This window comes from Electrophorus electricus, chromosome 12, assembly GCF_041902795.1.
Source record: "Electrophorus electricus isolate QZ-2024a chromosome 12, ASM4190279v1, whole genome shotgun sequence".
Classification (NCBI taxonomy): Eukaryota; Metazoa; Chordata; class Actinopteri; order Gymnotiformes; family Gymnotidae; genus Electrophorus; species Electrophorus electricus.
In genome coordinates, this window is record NC_137508.1 from 12,084,265 (window position 1) to 12,111,718 (window position 27,454).

General features: G+C 43.3%; 1 protein-coding gene across 4 annotated transcripts in view; it reads right to left on the reverse strand.

Moving 5' to 3' along the window:
* Positions 1–10,076: 10,076 nt before the first annotated feature.
* The window catches only part of epas1b (endothelial PAS domain protein 1b), a 33,396-nt gene continuing 16,018 nt past the window's right edge, over positions 10,077–27,454 (reverse strand). The window contains exons 3-15 of one of the 4 annotated variants that reach the window (XM_027002590.3): positions 24,264–24,409; positions 23,665–23,749; positions 21,001–21,116; positions 20,713–20,915; positions 17,999–18,105; positions 15,337–15,484; positions 15,013–15,221; positions 14,716–14,900; positions 14,461–14,580; positions 13,815–14,284; positions 13,609–13,711; positions 13,384–13,489; positions 10,077–13,004 (exon numbers count right to left, since the gene is read on the reverse strand). In XM_027002590.3, coding sequence (XP_026858391.2) covers positions 12,853–13,004; positions 13,384–13,489; positions 13,609–13,711; positions 13,815–14,284; positions 14,461–14,580; positions 14,716–14,900; positions 15,013–15,221; positions 15,337–15,484; positions 17,999–18,105; positions 20,713–20,915; positions 21,001–21,116; positions 23,665–23,749; positions 24,264–24,409 — 2,150 coding nt within the window. In that variant the 3' untranslated portion in view covers positions 10,077–12,852. The remainder of the gene's footprint in view (positions 13,005–13,383; positions 13,490–13,608; positions 13,712–13,814; positions 14,285–14,460; positions 14,581–14,715; positions 14,901–15,012; positions 15,222–15,336; positions 15,485–17,998; positions 18,106–20,712; positions 20,916–21,000; positions 21,117–23,664; positions 23,750–24,263; positions 24,410–27,454) is intronic. The other 3 variants (XM_027002591.3, XM_027002592.3, XM_027002593.3) reach the window with 3 other exon arrangements.

Here is a 27,454-nt window from a genome sequence, read left to right on the forward strand (position 1 = left end):
AGTCTGGTGAAACTATGCCTGCATAGCTGCTTCCTTTCATCTCTGTCATCATCAACAACTCCTTATCTTCTGGATACGTGCCTACTGCATTCAAAACCTCCAGGGTGGTACCAATCCTCAAGAAGGGCACACTTGACAGCGTTACCAACTACAGACTGGTATCACTTCTCTCTTTCCTCTCAAAAGCCCTTGAACGAGCGGTTTATAATCAATTGTCTCTTTTTCTCACCCAGAACCAGCTGCATGATCCCAATCAGTCTGGCTACAAACCGGTACATACAGAAACGGCCCTCATAGCAGTGGCTGAGAAACTTCATGCTGCTAAAGCTGCCAAACAGTCATCTGTTTTGATTCCTCTAGACCTTTCAGCAGCCTTTGACACAGTGAACCACAACATTCTTCTCTCTGTTCTTTCCAGGCTTGGTGTGACTGGCTCTTCTTGGATATGGTTTCAGTCCTGTCTGGATGGACGGTCCTATCAGGTGACATGGAGAGGATCTACATCCAAACTGTGTAGACTCTCCACTGGTGTTCCACAAGGCTCAGTTTTGGGCCCCCTTCTCTTCTCTTTGTATACTTGTTCTCTTGGTGATATAATATCTTCTCATGGTTTCTCCTACCACTGCTATGCCGATGACACTCAATTATTTCTTTCTTTTCCACCCTCTGACACGCAGGTCTCCAGACGTATCTCGGCATGCTTGACTGACATCGCGTCATGGATGACAGCCCACCACTTGAATCTCAACCCCCGTAAAACTGAGTTTCTACTCATCTCAGGTACTCCCAACCCTTACTATGACCTCACTGTTTCCATTTAAGAACTCCCTGGTATCACCATCCAAAGCTGCCCGTAGCCTGGGCGTAACTTTGGACAAACAGTTGTCGTTCTCAACTCATGTTTCTAATCTAACCCAGTCTTGCAGATTCCTCCTTTGTAACATACTAAGGATTCGACCCTTTCTTTCACAGGGGCTTGTGCAGTCTCTTGTGATCTCAAAGCTAGACTACTGCAACTCGCTACTTTCTGGTCTTCCTCTAAGAGTCACCAAACCTCTACAACTTGTCCAGAATGCAGCAGCACGACTGGTCTTCAATCTTCCGAAGTTCACACATGTTAATCCACTGCTGCGCTCCCTTCATTGGCTCCCAGTAGCTGTACGCATCAAATTTAAAGCCTTGATGTTTGCCTACAAAGCCAAAAATGGACCAGCCCTTCCATACACGAGGTCAATGGTCAAAGCCAGATCCGTACCTCAAGTACTTCGAACCTCAAGTATGGCTCGGCTTGAAATACCTTGCTTCAGGTCTCATGGACGACAAGCATCGAGATTATTTTCTGTCCTGGCTCTGAGATGGTGGAACGAACTCCCGCTTGCTGTCCCGATGGCAGAGTCCCTTGCAATCTTCAAACGCAGACTGAAGACCCATCTATTTGCAGAATATTTAAAGGACAACTGACACTGCTCCCTTATTGACTGACTAATTTAATACTTATTGTAGGGTATTGTTTATGTTGTTTAACAAACTCTAGCACTTATTGTTTATAGCACTTATCATTGTTTAAGATAGACCTTATGTATTTTGCACTTCTAGGTATCAGCATTCATCCCTGTATTCTACAGTATTCTAGTTCATTGGTATGTTTGATTCTAACCTACTATACTGTATTTGGATATATTCTATGAGTAAATGACAAAGCACTTTTGTAGGTTGCTCTGGATAAGAGCGTCTGCTAAATGCCGTAAATGTAAATAAATGTAAATGTGAATGTGGCTGTAAATGTAAATGTAAATGTGGCTGTAAATGTAAATGTAAATGTAAATGTGAATGTGGCTGTAAATGTAAATGTGGCTGTAAATGTAAATGTAAATGTAAATGTGAATGTGGCTGTAAATGTAAATGTAAATGTAAATGTGAATGTGGCTGTAAATGTAAATGTAAATGTGGCTGTCTTGCTTTAAACCCTGCACTTTCGGTCACAGCCAGTTTTCATTTATCAGCCAAATTCCTCATTTTAAACTGACTAGGTCAGCTCTAATGTTATAATAGCCTTTTCTGACACATCATTCGATTAATTATGAGTTTCAAATGTTGATAATCTAAAGAGGGCCTTGAGGTGAACTACCTGAATCCCTAAATCTCTGTGCCCTTATAAGCCATCTGCTGTGAGTATTGTTTAAAGTTTAGGGATACATTTTTTCCCTAAAAACAATCTCTGACATGCCATTTTTCCTTTTATCCTCTTCTGTGGTAGACTTGTGTTGCTTTATAATTAACGTGTGGCTTTAGACTGGCTTGCTTCATGTCCTCATCAAGTGGGATAAGGCCACTGAGGAGGTACAAGCTGCCTCTGAGGCCTCTTAACACCAGGATCTGATTTAGTTTTTTCACAATAGCCTTTTGAGTCACTTACGTTAACACACACGCACAAACACAGATAGACACACAGGCACAGACATGGAATACTGGCAAACTGGGCAGAGGATGGTACAAAGCTTCATCATCATTTTTGGGAAGCCTTCACGTCCTTGTGCTGGGTTTAGAGACAGCAGCCTGGCGACACGCAGCAGGGGGGTCCATTGGGCTCTGTGTGTTCCTACACGTCATACTCATAATCAGTTATAATACTGATGACCAGACTCAGGGTGCTTTTCCACACTGAGAAATTCAGGAATTCCTGTCATGGGCTGTGAATGACAGAGGCTCTGAAAACGTTACACTATGAGGAGTGGTATATGCATTTAAATGTACAGCATTTAGCAGATGCTTTTATTCAAAGTGACGTATAATTATGACTGAATAGAATTTGAGCATTTGAGGGTTAAGGGCCTTGCTCAGGGGACCAACAGTGGCATTGTGGCAGTGGTGGAACCAGCAACCTTCTGGTCCCTAGTCAACTACTTTAATGAGCTCTCACTGGCCCATACCATGTGCAGGCATAACCTAAAAGGCAATAAGATTAAAGAATAGTAGATTAAAATAGCTATTTCAAAACAGGACAAATCTATTATCATTTCATCTGTCCCTCATTTTATTTGAAATTGCTGCTTTAAAATGACCAAAGGTAACATCAAATCAGAATGTTATGTGTTTGCCTTTACTGTCATAAATGTTATAATATTTCAAGTGGGTAAGAAGGTAAAGACATGAGAGACAAAGAAAGGGAGGTTTTTTCCCTTAAGGAGCTTGACTAATTTAAATTTAAACAGTGTTGCAATGATTAAATTATACTTTTACATGCGTGTAATGCACTAATCTTTCAGGGCCACTAGATGGTGTGCAAACTTTGATACCCATAAATACTTTAATAACTACAATGCAGAGTTTTACAGAGTTATCTTTTGTTTAAATTTAGAAATTAAGAACAGCAAATACTCTGTCATGAACTGTGAATAACCTAAAGGACTGCTGTACCCATCGTGAAGCATTAGATATTTATCACATTTCAAAATGAAACAAATAATCCCACAAAAGAACAAGAGGAAACCATCTAGATATTTACTTAAAAGCATGGTCATTATAAGGAATTGTATTATAGCAACAGTCATACTAAGGAACGCCTCATATATGCCTGTATATTTCTGTGTGGTGTGTGCATTTCAGTTTGTTTTGGGCTTACATCTTAATTCACATGTATATACAAGCAGGTTACAAAGCTGTGGGGAAGACCCAGAATCAGCTCTTATACAAGGGGAAAAAATGCACTGAAAATATGCTGATTTACTTTTCTGGCCTGAGACACTTGTATCTTTGAAAAGAATACCAAGTAATTAACTTTATTACATTATTTCCATAACAAAATTGCTAACTACTCCACCTTTGTGAAACTGCACAGTGAATTGCAAACAAGCTAATAATCTGTCTAACCACCTTCCCTACACACACTGTTTACCTGTGAGTCTTGACTCCAATTACTGTAAATTCTGAAGTTCTTTCATTTGTTTTAAGTGATATAAAGGGTTCGGTAATACATCCCCAGAATAGTTCAGTTGTGTCTCCTAAGATTAAATATCATGTTATATCTGAAAGATTAGTGGCTTAGTTAGTTAATCAACAAAGCCTGAGAGGGAAACCCAAGAGGGAAACCCAAGAGGGAAACCCAAGAGGGAAACCCAAGCCAGTGTCACTCCATCCATATTATCATTCCACATGATAACAGTACTAATCACATGCTAATGGTTTAAAACATGTTGGATTATGAGTTCTCTCTTAGATGATCTATTCTTCAGTTTCTCAGTTCACTTTAAAGGAGACAACTGCTTATGCACAGAGCCATAAAGATAATGACTTGACCATGATTTCCTCACCCATTTGGACAGAACGATGCTGGCCAGTTTATCTCCGACCCAGTTTTCTAGTAATCGCCACAGTTGTCGCCCTGGACAGGTGTCCTCCCTCTCGTATGCCTGTTTGGACAGCGATAGAACATAACATCTAACTGTCTGTCACCTGTATTTGGCCTCTTCCTGATGAAGGCCTGAGCACTGTGGACAGGAGGCAGAGGGAGTAGGTGGGCGTTGCACAATTTCTTTGTGTTGCTTCCAGAGAGAACAATTAGTGGATACACAATTATGCTTCGAATGTATTTTGTTAAATGCTGCATCCAGAATACAGCCTAAGAGGGGAAGAGTGATAGCAAACCGGGCGCATAGGCTAAACCCCCACCAATAAAAACAATTCCACAAATAACAGTGAATCACCACACTTGATTTTAAAACTTTAAAGACTTGCTCAATGTTTATTAATGATGAGCTCTTTGGCATTTTATTGCTTTAAAAAGATTTTATTGCTTGTACCGAAAGCCTCGGAGAGAGTCCACTTTTAGTTTGTAAAGGAAGCTGTGAGGTACTGCATTCCTGTTCTGCCCCAGTAATGTTGGAGAGGGAGATTGCTACAGAGGTTAACATTAATTAAAACTCATTAATTAAGCTCCAGTAGCGTTATGCCCCTCTGTGACATCATTAAATCGCAATTGGATTACCGATGCACCGCTTGGTCAGAATTGGAAAATTCTCATTGTGTATGCAGGTTTTGATTCAGACCAGGCTGTCTTACACATCCTGGTGTAATTCCGGACACTGTGCTCTCCAGAACAAGGAGACCGAGACTTGTAGAGAAGTGAGGAGACAAAAAGAGCCACGAACCCCATGAGACACATTGGAGACATACGTAAGGTGCACATGTGGCAGGTCGCATGACTGGGCTCTGGCAGACCTGCTGTCAGTACATTATCCACAGACAGAAGTAAATATCTCTTTTGCTTGATTAGATGTCAGGATGCTGATACATTGCAGAAACATTCAATACTCAAGTAGCAAGTTGACTGAAAGTCCCTACGTGGCTATTGAATTACAAAATCATCTTGAAAATGATAAAATGCACAGAAGAAGTGAAGAATTCTATGAGAAACCCTAACTTTTTTGTATAACAGCTTTGTTTTTACTTAAGGTTTTTTTTTACACAGACTGTAAGTTAAGTGCCTTATGCACATTCTCTAGGACACAGGTATTGCTCTAGGAATTTTATAGCTCCTGTAGCCAAAAACATCAACTCAAAACATATTAAAGTTTGATGATAGTTAGGCCAAACTTTAGGTCAGAAAATTGTACTGGAGAGGTACCAGTCCAATAACCTGTGAAGTGAAAAGGTATGTGGGAAAGTGATAAGTGCAGGGTTTCAGGAATCACCCAAGCTAGCAAAGAATGTGTTAGAAGCCAGAGTACTCCACTAGTTTCAACTGTCTTGCAAGCAAATGACATTGCTATGTAGTATTCACATAGTTCTATTGCATCTAAAAGTTTTTAAAAATCTGGCAAACGTGCCAGAGGTCTTGGTAAATATAGCTTTTGATCACTTCTTAAAATGTTTTGACTATATATTTTCCCAAGATGCATTATTCCACTTTGTTTGAAACTTTTTTTTTTTTAATGGGAAATAGGTTTACATTTACAGCACTTAGCTGAAATAGGTAATATTCAGTAAATGTAACAGATGTTTTCATATGATTTATTCTAGAAAATCCATGACATGAACCTGGAGGTTTAGGTAAGTTGGCATAAAATGAATCTGATTTTTTAAATTATTAATAATTTTAACAATAAAACAAACGTCACAGCAACAAAAACATAAATGATTTGTGCAGAGAATATCCTGTGCATACTCTGACATTACTCTGATAAAGTAACGTCAAACTAAGAGTTTGGCACAGCTTTTTAAATGAAAGGAAACAAAGAGTTTAACGCCGCTTTTTAATAATCATCATTTTGGCAGGGCAAATGAAAAACATGGCCTTACAGAGAGACCAGTAAAGCAATTATCTACTCCAGTGATTGCCTTTTTTAAATTCTAGAACTATATTCACAGTAATTTTTCATTAATTTCTAAATACAACTAAAGGTAGATGCATAGTGATGATGGAGAGCATTGGGATAGTAGTCTATAAAATCTGAACTCATTATATTAACCAACAACGGAAAAGAGGGAGCTCAGGCCCCTACTAAAGCGTATTAGATAAGCTTAGGTAATGTCATCGTAGAGAAGTGGCTGGGTGCATTATGAAATGTTTTTACTCTGAAAAGTCCAGGCAAGAGAATATTTGGGGGTATGAGAAATATGAGAAATGAGAAACAGCTTGAGTGATAGGATTTTAAAATGTTTTTGTTCCTACAAGTTGAGAGTGAGAGAGAGAGAGAGAGAGAGAGAGAGAGAGTGAGAGAGAGAGAGAGAGAGAGAGAGAGAAAGAGAGGGGGGGGGGGGCGAGACTGAGAACGATCCATTCATACAGTACCTGTTTACTTACTGACACTATTTATTTAATTCATTAAAGTAAATGTTTAAGCTTAGTGAGGTTTGTACTAAAAATCAATCTTTTGTAGAGGTTATTTATGGGCATAATATATGGAGCTGTTATAAACTGTGCACCATATTTAAAGAGTGGGTGTCTTTGTGTATGTGAGTGAATGAGAAATATGGCCTTTGTTCTTTTATAAAGAATTACTTCTTTTGTCTAATTGTGTGATACAACCTGTAGCCACTGTTTTGGAGACTCGAGCTGAAAGGAAGTCGCCAGGTCTGAATTGGCAGTTCCTCCCATTTCCCTTACGTCCTCTTTGTTTTCTTGTTCCCTGCAAGAATCAGAAATCTCTGAATCAGCCGATCCAAAAATGAAATCTTTGTAGTTGGGGGAAGAATGGAAGTCTGCCTTTCGTTTGCTGTCTAGTCCTCCGACTATGGGAAGGAAGAGGCCCACAAACACCCACGGGGGGGCGGGGGAGGGGGTTGTTGTTGGGGTTGTTATGGTTGAAATGCACGCCCTTACTCTGGAGGAGTGCAGCGTTTGGGCCTGTAGCTGCACTCTCCAAACAGTGGCATCACTAAGCCGGCCAGCTAAGAAAATACCCCGGGGAAACGCGTAGGAAGAGAAGCTTCTCGTTATTAAACTAATATGCTTGTTTCCAATAATTCCTCTTGCAGTGTTTTCCCTTACAGCCCATGTTTGGATCTAGGATAAATAAGAATTAGACACATGCTTGTTCTCAGTGCTCCAGCTTTGGAACTTCGCCCGAACCCTAGGCCTGGAAAAGACCATCAAACACACGAGGGCAGGGAGAGAGAGATAGAGGATCAGAGACACAGGGCAGAGAATGGACAGTTGGGTAAAATAATCCCTATAGCCATCACTTGTTAAGCAAATACCACATTTATATTTACGGAATTTAGCAGATGCTCTTATCCAGAGTGACTTACAAAAGTGCTTTGTCATTTATTCGGCAAGTGGGAGTTCATTCCACCATCTCAGAGCCAGGACAGAAAATAGTCTCGATGCTTGTCTTCCATGAGACCTGAAGCACGGTATTTCAAATCGAGCCATACTTGAGGTTTGAAGTATTCGAGGTACGGATCGGGGTTTGACCATTGACCTCGTGTATGGAAGGGCTGGTCCATTTTTGGCTTTGTAGGTAAGCATCAAGGTTTTAAATTTGATGCGTACAGCTACTGGGAGCCAATGAAGGGAGCGCAGCAGTGGAGTAACGTGTGTGAACTTCGGAAGATTGAAGACCAGTCGTGCTGCTGCATTCTGGAGAAGTTGTAGAAGTTTGATGGCTCTTAGAGGAAGACCAGCAAGTAGCGAGTTGCAGTAGTCTATCTTTGAGATCACAAGAGACTGCACAAGCACCTGGGTAGCTTCCTGTGAAAGAAAGGGTCGAATCCTTAGTATGTTACAAAGGAGGAATCTGCAAGACTGGGTTAGATTAGAAACATGAGTTGAGAACAACAACTGTTTGTCCAAAGTTATGCCCAGGCTACGTGTAGCTTCAGATAGTAATATGACCTATAACATCCATGACCTATAACATACATAAAATCACAAAAAAACAGTGATGAGTGACATTTTGCTGCTTTAATGAATCTGTTTATCTCATATCAGTAAATAGGTTATACACTTTGGAGTCAGACAGCAGCAAATTAGTGTGCATGCAGGGAATTCTAAAAGTTTTGTTTATTGTTTTAGGTGGACAGGTTTGATGTAAACGCATCAGACTGGTTGTTTGATGTGTCATTATCTGTCATTTGATGCTCCAGCGCAATACCTGTGTAAACAAAGAAAAGCTGCTGGAGAGTGTGTGTGTGTGTGTGTGTGTGTGTGCGCGTGTGCATGTGTGTGTGTGTGTGTGTGTGTGTGTGTATGTGTGTGTGTGTGTGTGTGTGTGTGTGTGTGCGCATGCGTGTGTGTGTGCATGCGTGTGTGTGTGTGCATATGTGCATGTGTGTGTGTGTGTGTGTGTGTGTGTGTGTGCATGTGGGTGGATGTGTGTGTGTGTGTGTGTGTGCGCATGCGTGTGTGTGTGTGTGTGTGTGTGCGCGTGCGCGTGTGTGTGTGTGTGTGTGTGTGTGTGTGATGAATATGCGGAGGGGATATGCGTCACACTCCAAAAAGAACAGAGGCAAAAACTAAAAGGGGAGAGAGGCGGTTTGACTAGGCCAGAGTCCAAGAAACATCACAGTAACGAGGCACTCCACTGACAACATGAGGAAAATGTCCGGTGTACGATTGTGTGCCTAGCAGCATTCTCACTCACAGGTTAAATAAGGACACAGTCCGTGTTGACCCCTCAGGTAGGTAGAGATTCCCCGCCATATTTACAATAAAGCATCTTTCTGCTGGCATCAAAAGGACCAAGACTTGAACTTGATCCTAATGCACCCTTTTCCCTCTCTCAGCGGAGGCTGTGGTGTGGCCCGTGAGCTCGGGGGCTCCTGGTCAACATAGCTGAGCGTGACGTTAGTATGTCTGCAGTCGGTATGCGGACATACTGAAAATGATATGAAGTTGTCCAAAGGGCTTCCCTGCTTAATGAAGAACTAGACTTTGGGTTAATATAGTGAGAACTAATATAGTGAAGAACTAGACTTTGGGTAATATAGTGAGAAAGAAAATAAAATAATTCCGTCATGCATCTCTGCTCATGTGCAGAAACGCTTACCCACAGGCACCTTTCGATCCCCTGGTACACATCTAGTCTCCTGCCAGGTTACACACTTTTGGTATTTTCAGTGGTGCAGGAACAAAACTCTGGAGCTCTGTTCCATTACATTTTCATGCTTGCTTGTCCCTCTGTTGAAGCAGTTGAAATCCTACCTCTTGTGGATTATCTTCTCTAACAATTAGTTCTCAGTAGTACTATATTTGCTTTAAAAAAAAAAAAAAATTATCTAGTGGTGTTGTACTGTTCGATGTCGTTAATGTTGTTAAATGTTAATATTCTGATTTATTAGATATTCTATTTATTGTTATTTATGATTTGTTATTTTTAGATATATTAGTTGCATTTGGGAGTCATCAATGTCTTGTGTGCTTCCCCAGCTTGTCCACCCTGTGCCAGTCACACACATCCTGTGTTTTGTTGTGTTTATAAAAAACATCAAAGACTTTTTGTTTTTGAAGCAGGAGATGATGAAAAGGATTCAGGTAATTACAAAAAAATGGACACTTGCTGGAACAGGAACATTTTTAACATAGCTCACTGGTCACTAATAAACAATGATTTCAAAACAGAACGAATGACAGAGTATGAAGATCAATATGCTTTAATAATATATCAGTGCAGAGATACAACTTCTTATTGGGTAAAATTTCCCATACAGTAATGTCAACAATAATAATTTGTCATAATCATTGTCAATATTAACTGAGGATTGCGTATTATGACTAACTAATCCAAAATCTTACTTGAATAATTGGAGACTGTCCATGCAAATTATTTAACTTAAGTAAGCTGGTATTGTCTTTAAAGTTGAAAAACAGCGACAGATCACAACAAAAGTGAAACTATAAATTCTAGGTCCTTTTGTCCAACATGTATTCTGCTCATGTATGAATAAGTAGCGTCTCAAATGAACTTGAAACTTAACAAAGTTGTGAAATTTTTACCACATTGTTTAAATCAAACCATAATACAATGTGACAAACATAAATGTGTTTACTCTGATAGTTAATTAAAGTAACAGTGAGCAAAACTTTATAAGGTGTTATTTAACAGACAACTTTGGATACTGGATGGACTAAATGCATGTCAGGGGCACATAACACCAACAAACATGTTTTACACCTTTATAAAATGGTGGTATAGCAAAAACAATACCTGTGTGGTATTGCTCAAATCTAATATCTTCTTAAACTGAGTCTGGTCTCCATACATGAAATACCATGAGTTATTCTCAGTTGAATCGTTTTATTTCCTTGGCTTTAGTTTTGAGCATGGCCTATGTTTATTTTCTCTAGATCTCCAAAAGATAAACCAAGATAAGCAAGCATAATTGTTAGATTTATCCAGCAATGTTTGGGAAATGCCCTGAGTTCCACTCAACTTGGCTCAGGAAATGCAGTGACTGTCTTCCTCTAATCTCACTGGAACAATTCATAAATACAGCAATACTGGGAAAGAGAAGCACAGCGAGGCTGTGAGACCAGAGAGATCAGCATCAGTGGGCAGGCTGAGCAGATCGGTATCTCTCAGTCACTCACTACAGGGAGAAATGGTGTCTCTCTCTGTCTATCCATCTCCCATTGAGCTGATATTGTGTCTACTGTACACAACTTTCTACCACTATATCAGATTAGAAGGAGGAATCTTTATTTTAAGAGGGAAAGTGCATCAGGGGAATATTTTCTGGGATTGGGAGCTGTAATCTGCATCCCTGAAAACTCCTAGTGCAGTATCTTGGTCTGGCTCTGTCAACCTGCTGTGGTTAAATGTTAAATATCTTATCAAATGGATAAACGCAAAAGCAGGTTTGACTTAAATCAGCTGAAGCTTACTGCAATATTATTTTAAAATTGTAGTCCATAAATTACAGCTAAGAATTATCTATGGAAAGAAAGATCCAACAACTACTTTCTGTTCCGTTGGTTGTCTCACCATAAAGTCCACCATATAGCAATACATCCCAGGTGTGGGATTAAAACGTAACTGGATTTAACTGGAGGTCTAGCTACAACTTAATGCTTCATACAGGTTAACTCTGAACAACAAAGACACATTTGTGGAGCATGTGTGTGTATGTGCGTGTATGAACAGCGGATTGGATAGCCAACAACTATTACTATTAAATATTTGTGTATATGAAAGGGATGCTATAGTCAAACTTCAGTAATTAGGTAAACAGTAAACTATCAATAAAGGCGATTCAACTTTAAAGACAACCTCAGCTGAAGTGACAGAAATACTGTTAAACTGATATATTAAAGGCAGTGATTATTTTTGAATATAACATTTACTCTTAAAATATCTATTTTGCTACATCTCAAGAGCAGAACCTTTTTATTTAAAACATCTCTTCACTAGGGTGTTTTCTTTCTCTCTTTTAGCAAGAATAAAACTGCACTGGCCAGCCAACAAATATAATCACAGAGAAAAAAAAATGCCACTAGAATTGAACTGATACCAGCACTACAGACCGCTTAAAACCAGTACTCATGTCAGCATCTACTGAGTAGATCAGACAAAGTACCCAGGCATTGAGCGCTACAACTCTTACAATATAGAGAAGTTTAGTAGAAACTTTAGAGCATCTTCCTTTAAATATTGTGTTTACAGCTAAAATGACAAAAATGAAAGTATATAAAGTGGTCACCATGTGAATGGCAATAGCTGAAGAACAAATAAGAGAGAGAGAGAGAGAGAGAGAGAGAGAGAGAGAGAGAGAGAGAGAGAGAGAGGGACTGACAAAGTGGAGAAAGGTGCAGCACCTCCAGTATGAACTAAAGAGAAAGGGCACTTAAACATGCATAAATATCAGAGGTGAAAGGTCAAAGAGTCAGAGGGAGGAAGGTTATTAGGGAAAACAGCATTTTAGGACAAATAACATTCTTACAGTAGATCATCTTTCTTTAAGACAGTAGATTGCTGCTTTTAATGTCTGACAGAGGCACAGAAACAGAAAGAGAAGTTCAACAGAAAATCAGGACAAAAATAGCCAGCAAGGACAATACAACTCTGCAACAGTAAAACATAAACTAATACAAAAAATAAACTCATTAAGAAAGCTTTTGTAACTAAAATAATATATTTTATGTGTGTGTATGTGTATATATATATATATATATATATATATATATATACATATATATATATACATATATATATATATATATATATAGTTTTATAATGTATAAAGTATTTAATTTAGAAAGACAGTAAAAATAGAATCAAAGCTACGTTCTTGTTGTAATGTGGTATGGTAGACGCGTGGGCGTTAGCTCTGGTATGATGATGGGTATAGTCAGGACTGCGGCTGATACTGTGGGTGTGCGATATAGAGGGGTTAAATAATCCCACCGACGCTGCTCTAGGTGGCCTGGTCCAGCGCTCGGAGCAGGTCGCTGCCCTGCAGCAGTCTCAGGCTGTCGTGTAGCGGGACGTTAACTTCACAGTCATAGCGCGTCAGCTCGGGCAGACAGCACGTCTCAAAGGAGGGCTCGAGGAGGCGGCTTACTACACCTGGGGAAAACAAACCCAGTCCAAACTGTCATCTGCTGTACGCACAACTACGTCCTCCCATTGTCTGCAATGGAAGTGATGTACCATGTGGACATTTATAGCACGTTAACAGTGGTCGAATCTGTCTGGTCCAATCTGCCTGTATGGGTCATACGTTTATTTTGAACGGCAGCGACAGGGATGATTTTTTTGCAGAAAGAGTTTGTTTTGACTGCAGCAAACAGAAAAGTTTTATACGAAACAATTTTAATTGTGTGAGAGAATTATATGGAAAATCAGAAAAAAAAGATTACTGCTAGTGAAGCTTTATATGTATATAAAGCTGTATATGGTGGTAGTGTGGGTCTGTTTATGTAGTGTTACATGAAGTTCTCTTTACCTGATAAGGCACTGGTGCTGTGAGACATTCTCTCCAACACCGCCCATTGCTCATTCCTCATCTTTTTCCACATCATCTCCGACACCCTAGATGCCGATGCTTCCCCCTACAACGCACAGGTAATCCATGTCAATGCCACGTATTTGACAGAACATGCCCGATACAAAGACCACAAAATGATGATGTCACGTCTGCGTTATGCATGCGGCACATGACCTCACTCACCATGTTCATCTGTGAGAAGGAGCGCTTCATGCTGTTTGCTATTGCGAGCCGAGCTGGGCTCATGTCTCTGTAGGCCTCGCTGGGCCGAAATTTCTCCACGGACCTGCCAAACAACACACTCGTTAGATGGCGCTGGTGCAAATGCCAGTCCAAACTGGACACCAAGAGAAATGTGTCTGGGATTGTTCTAGGGAGCTCACGGTCACCTTTGCCTGTACAGAGGCATCCGCTTTTCTGGCACGGGCTGGCAGGAACAGCTCGCTGCCAAAGAGTCCATCCCGCCCACCTTGGCACCCGGGTAATTTATCCGCGGGTCCGGTGGCCATTGCAGGTTCTGGCGCCCGCCCATGGAGGACAGAGGTGTGCTGGATGGATTGTGGTACACGGGCATCCGCATGGGACCAAAGTATGATATGGGTGGCCAGGGGTCCAGGGAGGCAGGGGTGGGTGTCGGCTTCTCCCTGCCTGGGAGCACGCTGTGCTGGAAGTGGGCCGGTGGAGGTGGGGTCAATGGCTGGAAGAGGCTGGCGATGTTACAGAAGCTTTGCTGAGGGACCCCCAGAGTGGCAGCCTCAGACGAGGCGTCCTCCTGGCAGATGGGATTCAGCTGGAAGTCCTCACCGTCCATTGGGATGTAAGGGGCCAGCGTCTCCAGATCCAGATCGCTCAGCTCAGCCTGAAAGAGACAGAGGAGGTCAGGAATCAGCTACAAGTAAAACTCTTCAACCCACATGACAGTACAGTATATAAAGTGGACATGAATGATTTTGCACTTGCAAGCTGGACCATCATTTGTCTATTGCTGTCGTAACTCGAATCACCATCAATCTAATAAACAAGTCTGTAGCTTACGTCTACCTCTTGGCTGCAGGCGCTCTTTGTCTCCTGTGTGTCCAGAGCAAACAGTTTCTCAGTGAGCTCCATCTTCAAGTCGTTATCCACCGAGCTGTAGTAATCTCCTGGGCTACTGGGCTGCAGAACAAGATAAAACCCACTGAGACTTGCATAGCAAAAAAAACAAAAAAAAACAGAGCTTGGTCTTAATAATGTTGCGATCAAGAAAGCTGATGCGGATTATAGACACAGTTGTCTAGGTAACAGCCTTACTGTGGAGCAGGTACTCAGGCTGAGAGTGGCGCTGCTGGATAGTGGAGCCTGAGACATGGAGAACGTAGCGGCCGTTTTGGGCACCTCTGCAGTGAAGCTTGGCTTCAGGTCCTCGCCGACGGAGTGGGTTGGCATGGGAGGAGCCTCGCTGCCCACAGGGTACACGTCCTCGTACGGAGGACGATCTGGAAAGCCGGAAGCCAGAACACTTCAAAAGTTGAGGAGTGCAAAGTGCCGTTTAGCCCAGCGTTTATCGGTGTGAGGGTGTTGCGGATGTGGTGCACAGGGCGGCCTTACTGAAGTCGAGGGCGATGATGGTGTCGCCAGGCGTCGGTGCCAGGTGGCTGAGATCTACGGGTTCCTCCTTGAGCTTGGTGAAGATTGTTCCGGCTGCCTCGCCGGGCACAGCCGACCCGGCCCGGCTGAGGAAATCTCGCATGTTATGGGTCTTGAACAGAAACTCGGTCTGGTCTACAGAAAAGACTGTAGTCTTCTCTTCAATGTCACTGTCAAATGTCAGAGAAACACGAAGCATGAAACATGACAGGTTTCTTAATTTCATTTGAGTCGACTGGCACTAAATATAATGTGTATTACAGCAGGTTTTGCCCCTGAACTCACCTCAGAACGTAATTAACACACACAATGCACTGTGGCTGGGAATTGCGACTGTTGTAGATGACAGTGCACTGGGTTTCCACCCACACGTAGCCCCCATGCTTGGCCAGCATCCGGTACTGACCAGTCACAGCCTGCCCTTTAGTGCATACTGCACGGGGGCGGAGAAAAGGTAGTTAGCTAGACATATACTCAATGACTCTTTCATAATAAAGCGCCATTTAAATGTCATCTTAGTCAAATATCTACAAACATCGGCATGTTGAGCTGCAGATATGCATATTAGAGTCTAAAACTAGCTTTCCCCGTTGATGAGGTAGAAGTGCAGTGTAGCTGACCCACAGACAGGCAGACCGACATACGGACAGACAGGCAGACCGACATACGGACAGACAGGCAGGAAAGCAGGGCTGGGCCGAGCGGGCTGGGAGCGAGACAGGCGCACAGCCGCTGACAATACGAAGTTTTGACAGGCTGTCTCTGTGGTTCTTCTGACCTGGATCCGGTCCAAGTCTGGCGTGGGAAAGCGGTGGGCCCAGGGTTGCAGGGTTCACCCTGAGCAAGATTAACCCAGGCCAGCACATGTGCTCTTCTGCAGCCTAGTCACGCCGGGCTGGGCTGCTCAGCCATGAGAGTTCACGCAGCTGGACGGCCAGATTCATAGAGAGCCCTTTCTCCGAGGAGCCTGTGGCCTTGGGCTAGCTGCAGCCCTCAGACTTCGGCAACACGGCATAGTGTGTGTATGTGTGTGTGTGTGTGTATGCATTTGTCTGGGTGTTCTCAGATGAGTACGATAAGTTCTGAGCTAGCGGCATTGATTTATGGTCCCAGTTCAGGGTCCACTGCTAAAGGTGCCATTAGATGGATTGTTTATTCATAAGTTTTCACACACACACACACACACACACACACACACACACACACACACACACACACCAAACCACACCACACACACACACACACACACGCACACACACACACACACACACACACACACACACCACACTACACCAAACCAAACCACACACACACACACATGCACACACGCACGCACGCACGCACACCACACACACACACACACACACACACACACACACACACACGGCGACCCTGCTCTCCTTCCCTTTCAACAAATCCAATCCAGATCAACACTTGCTTTGCTGCTCTCTCTTCCTCTCCTCAGCTCACAATGAAAGGGCCCTAATTACATGTTAACGTCACTGTAGATAGAAGCCACTCCACCTCCAGCATCTGATTATAGGGCAATCTGGGACACCTGGCCCAGCCGAGGATGCGGCAGCCCTGGTCAACCCGATGCTCTTATCTTCCCTGTCACAAGTCAGCCGTAATGGGATTCAAGACATCCTAATGCCCGCTGCAGTCGCCCCTAATAGAGCCAATCCAATAAGGCTCTTTTGAATCACGCTCATAACTCATACGCGCATGCGAAATGCAATTTGTCCGCCCGGGGGCCTGGTTGCTGCAGCGTTCGTGTCTGCCTGCACTGTGCGGACGGTCCGGGTTTGTGGATCTCGCCAGATATTGAGTTTCACCTCTGGATGTTTGGATAAAGGCAGATAAAACAAATTAGGGTGATGGGGTGTTGATGGTGGAAGAAAGAAGGACACTGAGAGTTAATACCGACCGCCCTAACCCCCCCAAATCCATCTCAAACCTGTTTTAGTTAGGACTCTTAATTACCAACCAAATGGAGCATGCTACAGCAGCCCAGACGTATAGCAGCAAAGAAGCAGAGGCGGAGCCGCTGAGAGAAGAGGACCGAGAGTTGCAGAGGTGCTTGTTTTAGGTAGCCCGTTGTGTGGTGCCACCTGAAAAACCCACGCAGGCTTAGTGGGGCTTTACGGCGGGGGTTAATTAAACAGGGCACAATGGAGAGGATTCAGGGGCATTACGGGACCAGAGGTCAGTGGCTGGATTTGTATGTACATTATGAACGGGTACGGAAAGTGTGCGCCAGAATGGCTCGTACGCGCATTCGTCTGTGTGTGTGTGTGTGTGTGTTAGTCAGCACACGTGTCAGCATTCATCGCTGTCTGCGTGTGCTCATATGACTGAGCAACATTTGAATCTGAGACAAATACATGTTGAGTGGTGCCTGTCAATTTTTGCATACGCACAAATCCTCTTCCCAGGAACACTGGCCGAAATGTGTGTTGGTGGGATCTGGGTGTCAAGCAGCAAGTCGAGCTCCACCCAGACATGAGCTGTTGTGTTTGGAAGGATTGAAACAGTAAACCTTGGGAAACATGGATGGCAGCTCCTGAGCTGACCTGTTCCATTGCACTTTCTCAGAACTGGTCTGCCAACATCGCGTCTATAATCACATCAGGTCCTGTCTCCTTTTACTTCAATGCTCCACTCACAAATACACTCTCACTGTCACTCTCCATCTCTCTCTCTCTCTCTCTCTCTCTCTCTCTCTCTCTCTCTCTGTCTCTCATGTGTGCACACACTGACCTTAGAGCTGAGCTCACATTTGTACAGTCTATGTGCTTTCGCAAGCTGGAGGAAGTTTGCTTTTCCTCAGAAATTCATGAGTTAGGCTGAGCGGGAGAGAGAAAGCATATCAAGGCGGTCTGTTTATCCCAATCTAGGCAGCTAATACACTGGGCAAAGGCTGATGTGGCAGAGTGGAGGAACTTACAGTTCTGGTGGCTTTTGGTGACACTTTCAGAGTCAAGGGCGTGGTAGAACCCATACACAGAGCGACCCAGGAGATCTTCAGGACTGTAGCCCATCAAGTCAGTCACTCTGGACCAAGGAGAGATGCACACACACACACACACACACACACACACACACACACACACACACTATTTGAAAATTCTTCTTCTTTAATCATGATCCATTTCATACGGCCTACTCCACAGAGGAACTTTATGACCTTGGTTTTGGGATAACTTTCAGCACATGCATTTCTGAGGAAGATTAATACCATGTCCCCATCCCAAGGCCAGTGCACTGAGACTAAGAACATTCTTTATACTTACCTCATCCTCTTTAGTTTTGCCAGCATTGTATTGAATGACTACAATTGGAGATGGAGCATTCATTTAACCATAACCGTTGACTCTTAATGGACGAGCGGGTTAGGTAATCTAAAAGAAACAAACGGCATCTTCAACAGGAGTGAGAAGGTATTTACCTTCTGAAGACTATCTGGTGGAGAAGTGTTTCTATTGTTCATTTAGCATTCAGAAAACCTAGCTAGGCATTTTCTTTTGAGGTTTCAAAACCACAAGCTATTTGTTCTATTCTGTTGCAAGATACCAAAGGTCAATCCTGAACTGAAAAGTGTGTGTGTGTGTGTGTGTGTGTGTGTGTGTGTGTGTGTGTGTGTGTGTGTGTGTGTGTGAGAGAGAGAGAGAGAGAGAGAGAGAGAGAGAGAGAGAGAGAGAGAGAGAGAGAGAGAGTGAGAAAGCTTAGATTAAGTGACTTCTGTCTATTGCTCATGGACACTTTTACAGAGGTTATATAATGTCACACAGCTGCAGGCCCTGGGATATGAGAGAGAGAGAGAGAGAGAGAGAGAGAGAGAGAGAGAGAGAGAGAGAGAGAGATTGAATGGGAGCAAGAGAGAATTTATTTAAAAGCCTCTCACCATTAAAGAGACCTCTCTTCTCCAGCTATTTAACAAATCAATTTCAATTTGATGAAATGCAACAGCTCCCATCCACATCCTTCCAACAATACACAATCACACAAACACACTTAATGAAGGGGAATTTGACTGAGATAAAAGGGGTAAAAACGCTAAACCCTGTTGACAAAAGTAGATAACTGAGCTGGAAATGTATGGACTTGATAACCCTGCAAGTTCCCCTCCTCTGACTTACTGCACTGCTGCATATCACTCTGAGAACAAAAGTCTGGGGTTTTTTTTGACCAACCTCCAGCGGCATTCTAACATCATAATAATGATACATTCACCGGTGGACAGCAGTGTGGAAATAACTGCTCCGCTCCTACGCAGCTGTCATCAGAGGTGCTCAAGGTTGCTTTGTGCGCTTCAAAGCCCTTAACCGCCGCGGTGCATTTCAGCCAGTGAAGGCGTACATTAATGCCTCTGTCTGCTTATCCCTGAGGCCCTTAATGTGCAGGCTCACAGTAAAGTGTTAGCAGAGCTCAGCCTCCATTCTGTTGGTCAGAAGCACTGCCACTTTGTGCTACAGACTCTGCGTGGAAAGCCAGGCACACGAGCCAAAGCGTTTGCAGAAGCACAGTGCTGGACAAGAAGTGATGGATTTGTTCTCTTTATACGTAACATGCCCACAGGCACTTCGTTTCATAGATTCTTCTTGCCCAAAGTGTCAGACTTATGTTGTAGAATCAGCTGTTTTTGGTCCATCCAGAAGATTTTGTGAGAAAGTAAATGGTTAAAAACGTTTGTTTTTTAAAAAAAACAAACACTTTTTTCTAGCTCAGTACCCAGAGAAGGCTGATATATACGACTACCCTGGGGATTCTGCAACCGTAACAGGCCTTGTGTTATAACCCTTTAACTAAAGCAGTGCATGAGCATGAAAACCAGGCAGAATAGATGCTCCCTCAGAGGAGGAACAGCTGTGGCACTGAAGTGTGATGTTGGCACTCCAGCACCACTGGAAGGGTGAGAGGTGTGGCCACGACCTCTGTGAATGCTGTGATTGGAGGAAAAAGCTGCTCTTTGTGAGAGGAGTGTAGAGAAGCTTCTGTGGTATAACTGACATTTGTGGTCCAAATATGTGGTCGAGCCTACACAGTTAGAAGTGTTTCCATCTAATTAGCCCCCGGATGGTGCAGATATATTTAGTGTTATAGTGCTGTGTGTGTGTGTGTGTGTGTGTCTGTGTGTGTCTGTGTGTGTGTTTGTGTGTCTATGTGTGTTCGCGTTTGTCTGTGTGTCTGTGTGTGCATGTTTCTGTGTGTGCATGTCTTGGTGTGTGTGTGTGTGTGTGTGTGTGTTTTTGTGTGTGTGCGTGTGTCTCTGTCTGCGCGTGTGTCTGTGTGTGCGGTGTGCGCGTGTGTCTCTGTGTCTCTGTGTGCGTGTGTCTGTGTGTGTGTGCGTGTGTCTGTGTGCGCCTGTGTGTGTGCATGTGTGTGTCTGTGGGGTATGGCTTTTGTGGAATGGGTTTACTTCTTGCTATGAGTAACTCTAAGACATTTATGAGAGCAAATTACACCATCTTAGACAGAGGTCCATGTACATTGTGTATGCATGCGTGCATATGTGAGGGTTACTGGACGCTGCAGTATCTGTATGTGTGCAAGTTTGTATGCATGCATGTCTACGCATCACCCGTACCCACAGTAGCCGCATTTGCATGTGTGGGGTACACTCGTGTGTGCAGGGTACATAAGCGTACGTGCTCATGGTACCTGTCATCGCAGTAGGTGAACTTCATGTCCATGCTGTGCCGGCTAAGGAAGGTCTTGCTGTCGAGCGGCGTGTCGATGTTGGAGGGGTGAGGGATAGGCTCACAGATCATCACCATGCAGGTGAGGGGAGGCTCCTTAAACCCACACAGCACACGCAGAGGACAGCTGTTGTATACCTTCAGATGCCCCATGCAGTGCAGGACCTGCGGGTGAGAAAACAGCGGGATCAGAAAATGCATGGAAGCTGGTCTCAGATCAGCTGTGGACTCCGGCAGAGAAGGCCCGTACCTTCCAGCTGGCTGACTTGAGGTTGACTGTGCGTCCTCGGTTTGTCACTGTGCATTTCATTCTCATGAAGAAGTCCCTTTGTGTGCTCAGCTCTTTGCCTTTCTTACCCAAACCTACTTAGACACACAAGCACAAAGTTGGTTACTTTCCACACAGTTAGAAATTGTGGAAATCAATGCGTACCACACTGAGCCAAATGTAGCCTGGGAATTATACAAACAATACATACTACATGGTATTTTGAAAGGTTTTTAGATTGTCATTTTAGTTCAGCCCCACTTCAGCCCACCTCTGCGTCCTCGGTAGGCCTACAGTTTAGGTCTTTGATCTTTCCCACTGTCTGTTTTCCTACATCCCTTCCCATCTAACTTCCTTTTTGCTCTGTCCCCTCATGTATGAGTCAGTGCCATCCAACATTTGTAAGTTACTTCAATGAACTCCATATGTTTAGATGTTTAATAAAGATTAAGTTCATTTCACACGAAAACAATCCATGGTTTCATGCCAAAAATGCACCAAAGAAACCTCACATCTCTGCCAAAGTACGACAGCCTGCTTCAGGCTGTAAACAACATTAGACATTAAACTGGACGCTGGATTTTACTTGGGACCTGAGAAAAGGAGGTGGGGGTTCCTTTTATCGTGTCCTGCGCACGGCATAATCAGCGTCAGTGCCAGCGCGGCGCACCTAGCGGGCTCCGATCTGTCAACGGCTCCGAGCAGGCGGCTCGCCCTGGAGCCCAGGAGAGGAAGTGCCTCAAATAGCAACAAAGATGCGCCGCAGCACAGGCGACAGATCGCACGAGGCTCAGAGAGGAGTGCAGGGAAAGCAGAGCCAAGGAGCCGACATCCAGAAGACGGGTGACGGGATGAAAGAGTTGGGTGGTGGCCAGGGGCCAAGCAGACAGGCTGGGCTATAATATTTAAAACAGGCCTGGTGGTTGGTGTTTGTTTTTTTTATAATGCAACTGATCATCTCCTTTGAAGCAACATATTTTCATTGCATTGTCTCATTACACATGCAAGAGTGAAAGAAAAACAAAATGTTTGAGTTTGGGATTGGGATTTCTTAAAATATAGTCTATTCTAATACATGATCAGATTTGTACTGCATTGTCTTCTTGTGACAGTAGGGCACCTCACTAACTAATGTGATCAATCCTCAGCTCGTGTTCACTCTAGGGTGAAGTGGGTCCTGGGTACTGAATTTAAGATATATTATCATAAACGCCAGGACTGCCAGTCTGATTGTACTACAACCTCACTGCTAGCTTTTCCATTATTGATATCTGGCAGATCAGTTGTAGTCATAATACACCATCACAGTATTACCACAGTGTATGGCCTCTGGAACACAGAGTATGGTCTCTGGAACACAGAGTATGGCCTCTGGAACACAGAGTATGGTCTCTGGAACACAGAGTATGGCCTCTGGAACACAGAGTATGGCCTCTGGAACACAGAGTATGGTCTCTGGAACACAGAGTATGGCCTCTGGAACACAGAGTATGGTCTCTGGAACACAGAGTATGGCCTCTGGAACACAGAGTATGGTCTCTGGAACACAGAGTATGGCCTCTGGAACACAGAGTATGGCCTCTGGAACACAGAGTATGGTGTCTGGAACACAGAGTATGGCCTCTGGAACACAGAGTATGGTCTCTGGAACACAGAGTATGGCCTCTGGAACACAGAGTATGGTCTCTGGAACACAGAGTATGGCCTCTGGAACACAGAGTATGGCCTCTGGAACACAGAGTATGGCCTCTGGAACACAGAGTATGGTCTCTGGAACACAGAGTATGGCCTCTGGAACACAGAGTATGGTCTCTGGAACACAGAGTATGGCCTCTGGAACACAGAGTATGGCCTCTGGAACACAGAGTATGGTCTCTGGAACACAGAGTATGGCCTCTGGAACACAGAGTATGGTCTCTGGAACACAGAGTATGGCCTCTGGAACACAGAGTATGGTCTCTGGAACACAGAGTATGGCCTCTGGAACACAGAGTATGGCCTCTGGAACACAGAGTATGGTCTCTGGAACACAGAGTATGGCCTCTGGAACACAGAGTATGGTCTCTGGAACACAGAGTATGGCCTCTGGAACACAGAGTATGGTCTCTGGAACACAGAGTATGGCCTCTGGAACACAGAGTATGGCCTCTGAAAGCTCTGCACTATGCAGCCCAATGTTTTTAATATTTTAAGAAACTGATTTGGTAAACAAGACAGTTTGCACTGGTGAGTTGCTGCTGCTGAGTTGCCTGATGAAACATGGTGCAAAAAAACAAGTAGATTTTCTTTTTTAAAATTTATTTGCAGTTTTTTCCCATCACAGCTAACTCATACTTCTCCCCCAGGGCTATAGGACTATATGTGCAGGGTCCACCTGGCCATATCCCAAAATCCCAAAATCCTGAGGGCAAAACACTCAGACTAAGCAGCCACGCAGAACCGCAGTGACTGGTCTGGTCTAAGAGAGAAACTCTGCGTTCTTCGCACCCAAAGATGACATGGCCAAAGTGGGTGAGGCCCTTAGTGCCCTCATGGGCAACAAGTTGGGAATAGCTTATAGCAGAGCTAAGACCGAAAACTGCGCTTCAGAAGGTACTGAGTACCCACACAGGTACTGGGGGGGTGGTTCATGGAATAGCGCCATACCAGTTTTGAGGCTGAGATTCTCCCGGATTTCATCATGGTCGCAGGGGTGGGTAAAGTCGAAGATGCTGTGTCCCGTGAGTTCAACCTGCAGAGGTGAAGACACACGGCAGGAGTTTATCATGTTCACCCGCAGTTCACTGCCATAATCCTAACAGTCTAATGGCGTGCTCAGCAACTAATAAGATTCCCACCTTCTCTGCTCTCATGTACTGCACTTCTGTGCACGCACAAGGAAGGATGTTCACCTTCCCCTTCACGCCTGCTTAAGAGAGGCCAGCTTCCATAATAGCTAACAGTACGTGTGTGAGCGTGGATGGCTGGGTGTGAGAGAGAGGCACACTGTGTTGCTGAGGCTCCAAAGGCACTGTATGAATGTGATGTGCAGTAATAGCAGAAGGAGTGATTTCTACAGGCAAGTCCCAGTGGAAAGTGGCTTGCCTGGCTACAGCACCACATACATTAAGCCACTGATACAGCTCAAAGACCCATATTTACTACAGGACAGACCCAAAGCTGAGCTCTAATTAGCCTGCTTTGTTGCGCGCTATCTCCGGTACCTGTGTGAATGTCTGTGTGGGTTTGCGTGCGTATGTGTTCACCTGTGTCAGACCCATGAATTTGTTGATATTCTCCGACAGGAAGATAAAGTCTCCGTCTGATGTTACCACAGAGATGAAGCCTTCCAGTGACTTCAGATAAAGCCTGTCCATCTGTCTGTCCACTTCTGTTTCGCTGGTCTTGCAGACTGCAGTGCAACATACACACACACACACACACACACACACACACACACACACACACACACACACAGATGAAATACTGTAGAACTCACAAATTTAGTGTTTCTATTTTCTATTTATATTCTATTCTGTGTGTGTGTGTGTGTGTGTGTGTGTGTGTGTGTGTGTGTGTGTGTGTGTATGTGTGTGTGCGCGCGTGTGTGCGGTGCGTGTGTGTGTGTGTGTGTGTGTGTGAGCGCGCATGTGCGTGCGTGCATGTGTGCGCGTGCGTGCGTGCGGTGCGTGTGTGTGTGTGTGTGTGTGTGTGTGTGTATACATGTACATGTGTGTACATGTGGTCATTCATCTTGTTATAGTTCTAAATGCTGTGGCCCACATCCAAAACAAACCCTAGCAACTCCATCCTGCTAGTCTTAGTCCAACCCTCCCAAAACAGCAACATCTCCTTTGTCACTTCCCTGGGCTTATCCGCCCACACACACACACACACACACAGACACACACACACACACACACACACACACACACACACACACACACACACACACACACACACACACACACACACACATACACAAATAGCCACTATAAATCATTATACCTCATGATTCTAATGATAGCTCATGTATCACATGAAAAGGAAAAACTTGCTTTTACAGATGCTAACTGTTAACCTTTCAAGAGTATCTAGCTGTATGGATTATTGAAAATCTAAAATCAAACCTATGTAGACAATATGTAGTGCAAAATAATTAAAAAATTGCATGCATTTCTGGAGAAAAATACCATGTGTGATGAATTGAAAGCACACACCCACTCACTCACAACCACACCCACAAGTGTTTGTGTTCAAGAAAAATGTCCTGACATAAAAAAACAAACATTAGGTAATGGACTGTTTTTCTTAATGCTTAAGCAAATTAATCTCTTCAAGAGAAAACCCATAGTGAGCATAACCATGTATTAACATCATTGCCCATATCCTTAGAGAGCCCAGAACAGCCCAGTCGGGGCTTGAGCTGGGAACACTACGGTACCGGCCTCTCCCGCAGAGACACGTCGTAACGATCAGGCCACTGAACACGGTAGTGGACCTGGCGTGGGTTCAGAGAGGAGAGGGATTGGACCAACAGAAGCAGAACACACAGTGGCTCCATGCCGAGGGGTCGGAAGCACATGACCACTTTGGTGTGCTTCCTTTAGATAAGAGGCTTTCTCAGGGCCCAGCAATGCCTGGGGTGGTGCTGAGCTAGGCCTCAGCGTCACACCTCTGAAAGGCTTAAGGGGGGCTAAAACCTCAACGTAACTTTCGCTCCATAGCAAAAGCAAATTTTCACGGGACTCAAAATGTTTGAGAGAATCACTCTGCCAGCATAAAATTTCAAAATAGTACGTACGGAGAGGGAGAAACGCAGTCTGCCTGTCCTGTTCTTAGTCAGACTGTAACACCAACTTTGTACCAGAACATCTGGAACAAATTGTGCCTAACCAGATTATACCAGAGAATGAAAATTAAACTGCCATAAAGACAACTGCCTTACATAATATGATGGTAGTGCAGGGGGATTTTCATGATTAATCTGTATTATTGTTTTAACAAGATTTTCAAAATGTGATAATCAAGACGGAGATAATCAACGAGATACTAAAAAAACAAAAACATACACACACTGATGAAAACAGGCAGCAGTTTGCAAACTGCAAACTGCAAAATAAAATGAAGTGAGACACAATGATCAAGAGCAAATCCATTCCCAGTAACCTTAATACAAACAAACAGGAAAGCAATAAAGACGACATTTGCAAATGATTTGTAAATCACTGGGTGTCTTAGTATAACTCGACCCCACACATTATTCTATATAATTTCTGCCATGCAGAGGAGAAGTGGGGGGTAGGCGCTATTATGTATGTTTGATCACCCTAAGAATATTACGCAGACACAAAGCAAAATGCAGAGATCATTACAATGGCCAACGACACAAGACAGGAAGAGAAGGGTTGTAAGTGCACAAATACATTTTGGGGAAAAGAGACACAGGTGGAAACAGTGTCAAATACAAAACATGAGACCAAATACAAAACATTCTGTCCCTGGACAGAAATGAAACTGCATTTTTTAAAAAGTGACATGGGAATCCCATGACACTAAAGGGCGGGGACTGTTGTTAATATAAATGTAAAAAATCAGATATGGAATAAATTAATATTAAGGTGTAAGGTATGTTGAGCAGCATGATAAACGTGTTACAGCTATGACACAGACGAAAATACAAGCTGCCTTCCAACACCCAAAACGTCCAGTAAAACAAACAACACTCAAACCTTCCACCGTCAGTTTCTAGCACCGTTCCATATAAGTGCTCTCAGCTGAAAGTAATTATGGATGTGGTGGCATTTTACATCTGGAAAAAAAACTATTGACAGTGCTTGAGTGGATAATACTAAAAATGCAAATATTTTGTTTCTTGTTACCATATTTGCACAATTTTGTTGTACTTGTACAATTTGGAGTCTGTTAAGGATATTTAAAAGAAACTGTTTTCAGTACTTGCCTGATAGATTGTGCTGGTTATTATTTTTTACACATCCAAAGTACATTCTAATACAAAAAATAAACTTGTTTGAATTAAATTTCATTATCCAATTTCATTATGTAAGGACAAAAAAATCATAATGGAGAAAAGTCAGAATAAAAAAAAATTCAGATGATGATGATGATGTTGTTGTTGTTGTTGGTGTTGTTGTTGTGGTTGTTTATTTATACCGCATACCGGAAGTGTCTTGACCTGTCCGTTTAGCTCCTCTGTCACTAATGACGACATCTCTAGGCCTAGACTAAATTTTCTCATAAGCAGAACATTTTGTAATTTGGCTTTATAATTTCTAACGGGTTTAACGAGGTTAATGACTATACGGACAAAGAGTCTAACACTTTTTTAATGAGAAATATGGATTTGAATTGTTAATAAAATCTGAACTGATCTAAAATTTGTTATTTACCCAGTAAATTAGTATATTTATATATTAATATATATTTTTGCATTATG